The 12,179-nt window shown below is 43.2% G+C and overlaps 1 protein-coding gene across 2 annotated transcripts in view; it reads left to right on the top strand.

The window, feature by feature from the left end:
* Window positions 1-9,986: 9,986 nt before the first annotated feature.
* OTUD7A (OTU deubiquitinase 7A) overlaps window positions 9,987-12,179 on the top strand; it is a gene marked incomplete at its 5' end in the record, with an annotated part of 167,020 nt that continues 164,827 nt past the window's right edge. The window contains one exon of one of the 2 annotated variants that reach the window (XM_079699885.1): window positions 9,987-10,141. In XM_079699885.1, the coding sequence (XP_079556011.1) occupies window positions 9,991-10,141 (151 nt within the window). The remainder of the gene's footprint in view (window positions 10,142-12,179) is intronic. The other variant, XM_079699886.1, reaches the window with a different exon arrangement.

Genomic DNA, 12,179 nt, shown 5'->3' with positions numbered 1-12,179 from the left:
GGCTGGTACAGTAGGCTGGTAAAGTCTACTAAGAAAATGAATGAGTACCTTTCCATTTCTCTCTACACTCTTGATCCATTTTTCACTCTGTTACCAAACTTTTTTGTCTTTGTTTTCCTAGCACAGCATCTATCCATTCTCTACTCAGAAACTCCCAACAGTTTCCCACTGGCCTCAGGTTAGAGTCCAGATACTCACCCTGACAGCCAGTGGGTCTGACCCTGACCTTTACATGCAGTCACCATGCCCACAGCTCTCCTGCTTGTGGTATTCCTGGATCTGGGGACATACAAGTGTGTTTTTGCCTCTTGGCCTGTGCTCATGGTGTTCACCGAGCTTGGAATGTCGTCTTTTCAGCCTTTCTAAATCCTCCTCAAAAACTCATCTTACATTTGGCCTTTTTCATTCTGCCAGGCAGAAGGAACTGCCCCCTTTCTAGTATCCTAATGATTTTGCTTATAAATCATATTATAGTATTTATACCAGTCTGAGTTGAATTATGGTTATTTTCTTGTCTACCCATCAGAATGGAGTAGGAACTTGGATTTAATGTTTTTATTTTGTTTGTTCACTCAGCAGATTTATTTAACATCTGATATATTCCAGCTTATGGTGATGTTAATGCAAAATATAGAAACCCTGCCCTCCAGGACAACGCTCAGAGAGAGAAGGAGGCAAGTAGGTCAGCAGTGGCAGCCCAGAACCTATACACCTGCTTGAAGTGTTCCTCTCCTGTCATGAGGCCATGGAAGGAGCCTGACCCTTTAGGCTTTTTTTTAGACTCTTAACTCGATAGCAAGTACATCTTTTCCCAGAAGATCTGAATAAAATGATTGAAATCAATAGTAGAAGTATAAACCTGCTTAGTGAGTTGTTTGGATCTTTTTAAACCCTTGTTGATGCCACGTTAGTCTGGTTCAGACATAGATTTTATGCCGGTGTAACAGCTAGATTTGTGAGGCTGGAGAATAAAAGCATAAATCCTTCAAAGCGAGGGAGTCTTGCAAGCATTCCAGTGCTGGAGGCTTGAATTGTGCAGGGAAGCTCTGCTGGAGATTTGCAAGGATGCAGTTATGCTCTGACATCCAAGTACCCTTGGAAGGTGATCATTCCTAGGCGTGGGCACCTTCCACAGTTGCAGGGATGTCGCTGTCCTCTACAGGTCAGAATAAGTACCACCATGTCTCATGGTCTTAAAAATGTACTTCCATGTTCAAGTATTATCTTCAAAATGAGTGATTATTATTTCTTGTGGATTCTCTAAGAATTGTCTTGTCTTTAATTTGAGTTCAAGGTGGGAAGCAGCATGGAAAAAGCAGTCTGTAACTCTCTGGGGATCTTGAGCCTTGAGTGTGATGACAGCTGTACATCTGTTCTCATGTTAATAACTGTTGAAGAATTAGAGATTTCACTTATTAACATGTCATTTCCATGCACACAATAGAAAACCTCAGTAGATCCTACACTCAGTACTATTACCAAAAATATAAATTTTAGGAGAGACTTTTTTCCATCTTTCCCTCCTAGGATAAAAATCATTAAAAGGTGTGATTGAGTGTCTACTAAGGAAATGTTTTACTTCTGATCATACATCGATGCACATATTGTGTTTCAAAGGCACCATACATTTGGACATGAGAACATTTGAAGACCCCATACCATTATAAAGGGTTGGTGAATGGTGACCTTAGGTCTAAGTGGGTCTTTGTGGGAATCATTACTCTGCTACTGGGCTCTCTGATCTTCAGTAAAATGGAACAGAGCCACCTGCTTTGCGGAGTTGTTGTCTGAATGAGAGTTAACCCACTCATAAAGCCCTTAGTATACTCAACATCATCCTGGGCCCTTGGCAAATCATAGTTATTTTCCTCATTTAGCTATAGAGAGGATTTGAACCCATGGGAAGAATGTTTTTCATTGTCCAACTCCTTTCAAATAAATTTGGAAACCAAGATGAAATGGAATAAATCTGTAGGAAAGTACAGTCTAACACAACTGAATCCTATAGAAATAGAAAGTCTAAACAGAGTAATTTCCATAGGAAAAAAAATAGAGGAGGTTGTAAAGGGTTCCCTCCAAAAGAAGCATCAGTAACAGATTGATTCACAGGCAATATCTACCAAACATTCAAATATTAGGTGACTCCAATGATACTTAGGTTATTGCAAGAGAATTGAGAAGGAAGATAAACTTCTGATTTTGCTCTGTGTGTAGGATGTTGACTGTGAAACTTGACAAAGATTGCACATAAAAATAGAAACCATGTATCAAGCTAATGTATTAATATCAACATAGGAATTTTAAATAAAAACTAGCAAACTAAAGAAAAAAGCACACAAGAAAAGAAATACCAATGAATGATTAAAGGAGATTTAGTCCAGAAGTATGAGTAAGGTTTACTATTAGAAGTTTATTAATAGATCTTAAGAAAAATGTCATGTGAAAGTCAACATCCATCCATGATAAAACTATTCAGTAAGGTATATGGGTACTTTCTAAACATATGTACACATGTGTGTATAGCCCAAAAGCCAGCAGCCAGCATCTTACTCAGTGTGGCAATACCACTAAAGTTAGGAGCAAAACAAAGATGTGCATTACCTCTATGAATAGTTAATATTATATTGAATTAGTCAATTTCATCAGGTAAGAGAAAACAGAGGCTTAAGAACTGAAAATTCAGAGTAACACAATCTCTATTTGCATATGATGTGATTGTATATCTAGCAAACCAAAAATAAGTGAAAAAAAAGACCCTATGGACAAATTTCTACAAACATTAGTTAAGAATTTAGTAAAAGAGCAGGATATAAATTTAACAGCCAGAAGTCAATAGCTTTGTTTATAAATATGATAACCAGTTAACACACATATGGGAGAAAAGATACCTTTTATGGATACCTAGGCATAAATATAACAGGAAAATACAGAAATAGACCCAATTGCATATGCAAACCTACCATACAGAAATGAAGGCATCTGAAATCAGAGGGCCTTCCCCACTGATGGTTTTTTTCCCTAAGTGGTATTAGAATAGCTGGATAGACAGGGAAAGTGATAAAATTGGATCCATTCCTCACTTGATGCACCAAGATCAAGTCCAACTGCATCAGCGCTTTCAATATAAAAAAATAAAACCCTTCAGTTAGTAGAAGGAAACATGAGTGAATTCCTCTATAATTTGGTAATGGGAATTTTTTTTCAGATTAAGAGTCAGAATCCAGAAGCATTAAAGGAAAAAATAGAAAACTATATATAAACTAGTTTTTTTTTTCTTTTTAACCTTTTATTAGAATACTGTTTGAATGACTTCTAATGTATTATGATATAAAACTGTCTCAGGCACTTTTGTTTGATAGTCATTTGGCCAAAATCTGCTAGTTCAGATACAATTTCAATCTAGATGTCATTTTAGATTATATTTTACCCTAAGATTATGAGTTATTTTGTCAAATACACATTATGTGATAAAGCAAATATAGCAAAATGTTAATTGTAGCTAGTGGGTATAATTCTTTCAGTTCTTTGTATGTTTGAAATTTTTCATAATAAAATATTGGGGGGGAATAGTCAACCATAATCCACTGACTGCAAAATATTCATTTGTCCTATTTTTCTGTTGATTTCCTAAAGAACCCTATTTTCTAAGGAAGAAAAAGGAGTGCTATTTGTGACTTTCGATATTACAAAATAAATGTGTTCTACCTCTTGACCTAGAAATTTACTTTAAGCTTATAGTGACACTATATATAAACTAGTTTTAACAGACAAATTTTAGAACAGTTTTAAGTACACAGCAAAGTTGAGCAGAAAGTGTGGACAGTTCCCATATAACTCCTGTCCCCACACACGGAGCCTCCACCGCTGTCAGCATCCCACACCAAAGTGATACGTGTGTTACAATCAATGAACTTACACTGGTACATCCTCATCAACCAGGGTTCATAATGTACATCAGGGTTCACTCTTGGTGTTGTGCATTTGTTGGTTCGAAACCTTGGGAGTTCTCAGGGAGAAATCCAAGACTGGCCCACGTTCTCATATTTAATGAAACTAACTTACCCAAGGAAAGAAGCAAACAAATAAATGTGTGGAGTGCTTTCTAGGAAGTTGGATGGTTCTTTACTCTATTTAGTTATATAAACCTTATCATTTAAGGAGCTTATCATTTAAACTTGACATCAACTTGCTGATTTAATAAGGAACAAAAGCCTAATGCATAATAAAGAGTGAGGATAGTGCATTTTTTGCATTATTTCCATTTTAGCAACATTTCCCAAAGTGTGGAATAGCCCAGCCTGTGGATGAGCCTGGCCCCCAGCCTCCACATGTGACGTGCACAGTCCTCTGTGTGTGTATGTGTGTGTGTGTATGTGTGTGTGCACAAGAGAGATCTGCATGTTAAGAAGGTGTCTCCGTGGCAATAGCTTTTGTCCTATCTAGTTGGGGTCCCTGTGTGTGTAGCGTGACAGAGTATACACTGTCACAGGGGTTAGGGCAGCACCGCTGGGACCGAGCACGACTGTGGCTGGTTGGTCAGGAGTCAGGCAGGATGCTGAGGGGAGCCGCACAAGAGACATCCTCGATGTGACAGACAGTCCAGAGCACCTGTGAGTGTGCAGGACACCCTCCCAGGACTGTGGCCTCAGGGAATCAGGGGCCCGGGAGGGAGGGAGGGAGGGAGCCAGGGGTTGTGACAGGCTAGGCCAGGCTACAGTTGCCCAGACAGAAGGGCATGGGAAGGACCTCTGTGCTCTGGGCTCCCGGGTGACCCTCACAGGGCTCCCAGCAGAAGAGCGGCCACCCCAGTCTCACTGCCTGTTGAGGGGAAGGTAAAAGGCTGAGGACAGCTCTTGTCCCAAGAGGAAGACCAGGGCACATCCCCTCAGCACCGCCCAGCTCTCCCTTCTCAAACCTCCATCACCTCACATGCAGAGAGAAATCATGCAAATACCTTCTCAATAGATAACCAACAAGGACCTACTGTGTAGCACAGGGAACTATACTCAGTATCTTATAATAACCTATAAGGGAAAAGAATCTGAAAAAGAATATATATATGTATATATTTATATATATGTAAAACTGAATCACTTTGCTCTACACCTGAAACTAACACAACGTTGTAAATCAACTATACTTCAATTTTAAAAAATAAATAAAATCATATATTAAAATGTATAACATACATTTTTAAAGAGCATGTAAATTATTTTTTAAAATACCTACTCAAGGATAAAGAGCGTGTCCCCAAAAATGTTTTTAGGAAAATGCCTAGCCAGGGGCCTGGTCCTCAGGACGTGGTTAGTGACTCTTCTGATTCTCAGAGAGTTGCCCCCATGCAGGTGGTTTGTGACCAGAGCCAAGGGTACAGCCCCCTTATAGGCACATAGGTGGCCCCCGGGAAGGGAGCTGGCAGCTGGCGGCCCCCCACTATGGCCTCAAGGGAACAATGCTGTGTTCACTGTACCTACTGCATAAGCCACAGAGACACCCCCGCCCATGTGGAGTCGTCCTCACAGGGCAGCTGGGTGCAGGAGAAAGGCAAGTTCATGGCTATGTAGAAATGGAGGGAAGGACTCTCGGTTTCATTTTTTATCAATTTTCACATAACAACCAGAAACTTCTGCTCTTCTCTCTTGTTTGAGACATTCAAACCACAGGATGTTACAACAGAAGGGGTCCTTAGCTCACTTAGCCAAAGCGCTGTATTTTGCAGGGAAGGGGATGGAGGCTCCAGGATGAGCTTGGATGGTGGGTGCAGAAGCAGCTCCCCTGGCCCCCCTGCCTGGGCTCTCCACAGCGTCCCACTGTGCATTTCCAGGCCTCCGCATCCATCTGCCCTGGACTCAGGGACTGGGGCACAGCCAGGAAGGAGGGTGCCTGTCATCCTGCCTGTGTCTGAACAGTGATACTTGGAAAGGTAGGGGCCCAACATGCCTCTGGTGCTCTTGGGAACGGGCACCTGCCTGTCTGCATCCATGCCTACACGTAATCAATTAGCAAACTTGCTGGTATTTCCAGCGGGACTGGGCGAGAGCAGTGAGAACACATGCATCCCCTCCATCATCCAGGCTAGCTCTTCAGCGCTTCCAGAGGCAGCAGTTCTGTTCCTCCGTGGAGACCTGGGCAGGAGAGTGTTGTCCTTATCATCACCGGTTGGATAATAGCTCACTTTTACTGAGCATGCGCTGTGGGCCGGTGTGTTTCATGCACTAACTCCTTCAAACTTTAGATCAGCTAAGAGGTACTATTATGATTTTAATCCACCAATGAGTAAACTTAAACAGTGTACCTGAGGCCACACAGGCAGTGGTGGTGGAGCCACTTTGGCACTGAGAGACTGATTCCAGGGCCAAGCGCCATCCCCAGACTTCACTGTCTCTCCTAAGGCAAAACCACAGCGGGAACAGCTTGACACAGCCCTGTCCCCAGGGCAGGAGGCAAGACCCTCAGAGAAGTTCTGTCCAAGGGCCAAGATACAGAGCTGGGATATGGCCACCCTGGCCCTCACAGGGCTAGAACGGGCAAGGGGTGCCTTGGCCATGCAAAGCAGGTCGAGGGGCCCAGCAGTGCTCTCTGGAGGGCTGGCATGGGGCAGCGGGGGTGAGGACGGCCAAGGTGGCCGGTAGCCCATGTCCCCACTGGCCTGGCTCCTCCTGTGTCATCACAGTGCATGAATGTGTGGCCTCAGTGGCATTAGGTTTAAGAAATAAGTCTTCAAGGAGACGTGCACATTAGCCTCTTGTGCGCAAATGTTTGTACTTGAATGTGGCGAAAAGGTCATTTGAAGCCCACCCTTTAATTTCTGTCTGTGCGGAGGACAAGGCACAGAGGAGGAGGTGTGGGCATGAATCTGCATTGTAGCGTTGGTGAAAGCCGGTCTTGGTCCCAGGGTGGTGACCTGGTGTAAGTGTAGAAATGATTTAAGTTGAGTTATGCGCAACAGCCAAAAGTTGGAAACAACCAAGGGTCCAGCTACAGATGAATGGCTAAACAAGGTGTGATCCATCCATATGGTGGATTATGATTCAGCCTTGTTGTGGCCTGCATGCTGTGACCTCCCAAAATTCATATGTTGAAGCCCTAACCCCCAATGTGATGGTATTAGGAGGTGGGGTCTGCGGGAGGTGATTGGGTTTAGGTGAAGTCATGAGGATGGAGCCCCCATGATGCAGTTAGTGCCCTTTTGAGAAGACACCAGAGCACTTGCTCACTCTGCCACGTGAGGACCCAGGGAGAAGGTGGCATCTACAAGCCAGGATGTGGGCTCCCACCAGACACCGGAGCTGCTGGCACCTTGATCTCAGACCTGCCAGCCTCCAGAACTGTGAGAAATCAATGTCTCTTGTTTGAGCCATCCAGTCTGTGGCATTTTGGGACAGCATCCTGAACTAAGATGAACCTTAAAAAGGAAAGAAATCCCAACACCTGCTACAACACAGATGCACCTTGAAGACACCATGCCAAGCAAAATAAACCAGTCACCCAAGGACAGATATTATGTGATCCACTGATAGGAGGCTCCTGAAGCCATCAAATTCAGAAACAGAAAGTAGAGTGGTGGTTTCCAGGGGCTGGGGGAGGGGGGAAATGGGAGTTATTGTTTAATGCAGACAGACTTTCTGTTGGGGAAGATGAAAAAGTTCTGAAGATGATGGTGGTGACGATGATGCACAATAATGCAGAATGTACTTAATACCACTGAACTGCACACTTAAAATGGTTAAAATGGTCAATTTCATGCGTATGTGTTACAACAGTAAAAACATTCAAGATTCAATGTATTGATGGGGTGCTTACTATTAAGGTTAAAAACAGCTCTATAGGGCTTCCCTGGTGGCGCAGTGATTGAGAGTCCACCTGCCGATGCAGGGGACACGGGTTCGTTCTCCGGTCTGGGAAGATCCCACATGCCGCGGAGCGGCTGGGTCCGTGCGCCATGGCCGCTGAGCCTGCGCATCCGGAGCCTGTGCTCCGCAACGGGAGAGGCCACAGCAGTGAGAAGCCCGCGTACCGCAAAAAAAAAAAAACAAAAAACAAAACAGCTCTATAATGGGAAAGGGATCCTCACTGAAATATATTATGTACTTGCTACAAGGAAGAAATTTGAGACACCACCCCCCTTGCAGAAGCCCCCAGACATGGGAGGTGATGGCCGCCCAGTAAGCAGGTGCCTGTAGGGCCCAGGAAGGCAGCGGGCTTGATGCAGGCAGTCAGCCGAGCCCCAGGTGCACCTCCTGTGACACGAAGCAAAGCCTCAGCCTCTGGCTGACTGTCAGGAGAGTAACATGCTCTTATCTTCTGCTTTGCCCCCAGGTGGCAGTGACCAAAGAAGAGGCTCTCCTGGCCGAGGCCCCAGTACATGGAGAGAAGGAAGACAGCAATCTTCTAATTGGAACCATATACATTAGGTCAAAGCATTTTCTTATTTTCGATCCACACCAACTCAAAACTCACACCCCAGTCAGAGCCATGTGCAAGCTGGTGTAGTAACAGTGAATGTCTCTGAGGTCACAGGCCCCACTGTCTCGTTCCTCCATCCTGGCACCTTCGATGAGCTTATTTCTCCAACTCTTACAAATGCTCAGGTGGGCTCAGAGAAGTTACACAGCATGTCACAGCTCATCACAGGGGCAGAGCTGGGGCTGAGATTAGGCCAGCATTTCTGGCTCTGAAGCAGCAGCAGTCGGCACAGACCTAGCCCTCTGAGCAGAGCCCATCCAAGTACTTATCTTGAAAAAGGAACGGGACACGCATCAATAGCATGGAATTTAAACTCACCCCACGACATGTAAAGTTAACTACATGCTCATTAGGATAACATTTTCCATCATCTTTACTCAGCAAACTTTCTGTGAAGGTCCAAATAGTAAATATGTTTAGTTTTTCTATTTTAATTTGATCTGTTTATTTTATTTATTTATTTATGGCCACACTGCATGGCATGCTGGATCTTAGTTTCCCGACCAAGGATCAAACCCATGCCCTCTGCAGTGGAAGCGCAGATTGTTAACCACTGGACCTCCAGGGAATTCCAGTATGTTTGGTTTTGTGGGCCTTATGGCCTCTGTTTTAATTGCTCGACTCAGCCACGTACACAAGTGACCACAGACAGTACGATGAGTGGGCATGGCTGGTTCCAATACAACTTTATTCACAAAGTCAAGTGGTGGACCATAATTTGCCAACCCCTTACTGATGGAGACAGAGGGTGCATTTGTGCTTTATCAGGCATGACTGTGTTACCACTGGTGGCCTTGGTTCACTGGTGGGAGTCACCCTCACATGCTGTGTGCTGGTTGTTTTTCCCCAACAACCGGCTGGCACAGTCGGCCTGTGGTCAAGCTGCAGGGCACTGTTTTATCCCCCTAACTGGGATTATTCCCCCTAACTGGGATTATTCTGCCTAGGAAATCTGAGAGCTTTATGAATTTTGTTGGATTGTTGTTGTGAGTATGACAACTCCCGGAAAGTTGGCGAATGGTTTATCCTCTTCAGCAAGTGTAGTATTTCTGTCGACTCTGGATTGACATGGAGTCTTTCCTGAGAGCCAAGTGAGGGGGTGGGCTGAGGTGGGCACAGGGATGGGTCATTGATAAAGGCGTAGGTGGGATATAGTGGCAACACAATTACATTTGTGGAAGTGTTACATGTCTTCATAACTTGGAAGAGGATTAGAAATCTAGAGACTCCAAATGAATCTTAAGATCAGGTGTTTAATTTTTCTAGACCAACCTAGTCTATCTTCTTTTCAATCGGTAGTCACTGAAATTGACAGAACGCAAAGTAGGAAACACTGAGCTGGGAATGCCCCCTCTCACCTGTGGCAGCTACAAAGGGATGGCATTTGAGTCTGACTTTTATTATTTACTGTCGCACATCAGGCAATCAGGCAGTATCCCACATTGGCTCAAATATATGGCACGGCAAGCAGAACTGGTGTCTTCTCTCCATCATGTTTGCCTCTCTGTTCTCTCCTGCAGATGGATGGTTTCTAGCCTGCTTCCAAACCCCACCTCGGCTGAGTGTTGGGCGGCCCTTCTACACGATCCTATGACTCTTGATATGGACGCAGTCCTGTCAGACTTTGTTCGGTCCACGGGGGCAGAACCTGGTCTGGCCAGAGACCTGCTGGAAGGTAGGCCTCCTCCAGCCCACCCCCCAACCCAGTGACAAAAGATAAGAAGGTTTCTCTTACCTGACAAGGGTGGTACTTGGAAGGTGTGGATGATGAAATTACTTTTGTTATTCTTGTCTTTCTTTGGGGAATGGAATAGATCACCCAACTCTCTACAGTAAAAGAGCAGAAGGCATTAGCTAAGCTTTGCTTTGCATTAAAGCTTACACATACTGCGTCAAAATCTACCAATACCTATTTTTTAAAGAAAATATATTTAGTAAAGCAGAAATTAGAGAACATTCAATAAAACACTTTTATTGGAGACCTTAGCTTCTTATCTTTGTCTTAGCTGAGACAAAAATATTTTAGGCCAAAGGTTTTGGTGAAAAAACACCTAATAGCCAATAAAATAGTTGAAAATAATTCACAAGCAAGAAGGCAAATTCATCCTCAAGCTTTTAGAGTAGATATCATTCACTACATGAAAAATGTGCATAGTCCATATTTAGAATGTTTTGAGATAGTTATTCAGCTATAATCATAATGAAATAAAAAGTAATGTTTAGTTTCAGTCTCTAAAATGGATTTACTTTGTGTATTTTTGAAATTTCTTTTTTTTGTGGTGGGGTGAAGGGAAGAAGTGGGAAGAACCAATTACAACTTCTTAGGAGAGTCCTGTGTGTGAAAGGGGAAAAGTTTTAAACAATTACTCTTTGCTTTATATGTATAAATTCCTACTTGTGAAATTAGCAAATACTTGGTCAAGTAGTGTTAAGTCACAATGATTCCTTCATTCACTTAGGGAAAAATATGAATTACTGTAGATTTGTATGACTGGAGGTAACTATTCAATCCTATTGAAAATTAGCCGCTTATTGGGGGATTCTGATAAAATGGGAGTAGTTTTTAAATTTCCCTGAACCTCCCAGAATTTCAAACAAACTTGGGGTTTAGAATAAAATATGCTTAGAAAATATTTGTGATATATGTGAATCAAAGTGCTGTTCTAATGTCTCCCTGATAGCTTTCACTGCTTTTCTTAATTTCAGTGAGCAGTCATATGGAGAAGTAGGTTTACAGTGAGATTGGCAACAAGGGCTGGGGTCAAGTCCAGACTCAACATTTACTGGCTACAAGATGTAGGGCAAATTATTTCATTTCCCTTAAGCCTCAGTTTTTTTTCTATACAATGAGCCTAACCCACTTTCCAGGGTGATCGTAAGCATTAGGAGTTGTGATGTAAATGCTCAGGTGGAGTGACCAGCGTGTAGAGATGCTCAGACAGTAGCAGAAGATCTTGTCTGTGGTTGCCCTCTTTGCAACTAGTACTGACCTTGCTGCTGATATCTGGTTAGGCTTCAATTGGAAGCAAGAGTTGTCAACTCTTTTCTTTTTTCTTTAATTTTATTTTTTAAGGGAAAATACAGGAAAATGACTTTTTGTGTACAGTTCTAAGAATTTGAACATGTATATAGATTTGTGTTATTATGACCACTCTCAGAACACAGAACTGTTGCATCACCCCCAAGTACCCCTCCTGCTCTCTTTAATGCTGTGCCTTCCCCAACCCTGGGCACTGGCAACCCCTCCTCTGTTTTTTATCACTTTGGTTTTGTCTCTTTCGAGAACTTTATATACATGCAGTCACGCAGAACCTAATCTTTTTAAACGGGCTTCCTTTCACTCAGCATAATTATTTTGAGATTCATTTGAGCTGTTGTGCATATCCATAGTTTGTTCCTTTGTTCTGCTGAGTGGTACCCATTGTAGAGAATGGACCGTGGACTGTTTAGCCATTCACCTGTAGGGGGCATTCAGTTGTTTCCAGTTTTTACAGTTAGACTAGAACTGCGATACACTTGAGAACAGGGGTTTTGTGAACACAGTTTTAATTTTTCTAGGGTAAACACAGGGGAGGGATTGCTGGTTCACATGGTAAGTATACGTTTAACTTTAAAAGAAATTGCCAAACTGTTTTCCAGAGTGCAATACCGTTTTGCATTTCCACCAGAAACATGTGAGAGTGCCAGCTGCTCCACATCCTCACCAGCTCTTG

This window comes from Hyperoodon ampullatus (genome assembly GCF_949752795.1).
Source record: "Hyperoodon ampullatus genome assembly, chromosome: 3".
Taxonomy (NCBI): domain Eukaryota; kingdom Metazoa; phylum Chordata; class Mammalia; order Artiodactyla; family Ziphiidae; genus Hyperoodon; species Hyperoodon ampullatus.
This window is presented reverse-complemented; position numbering and strand designations above follow the sequence as displayed.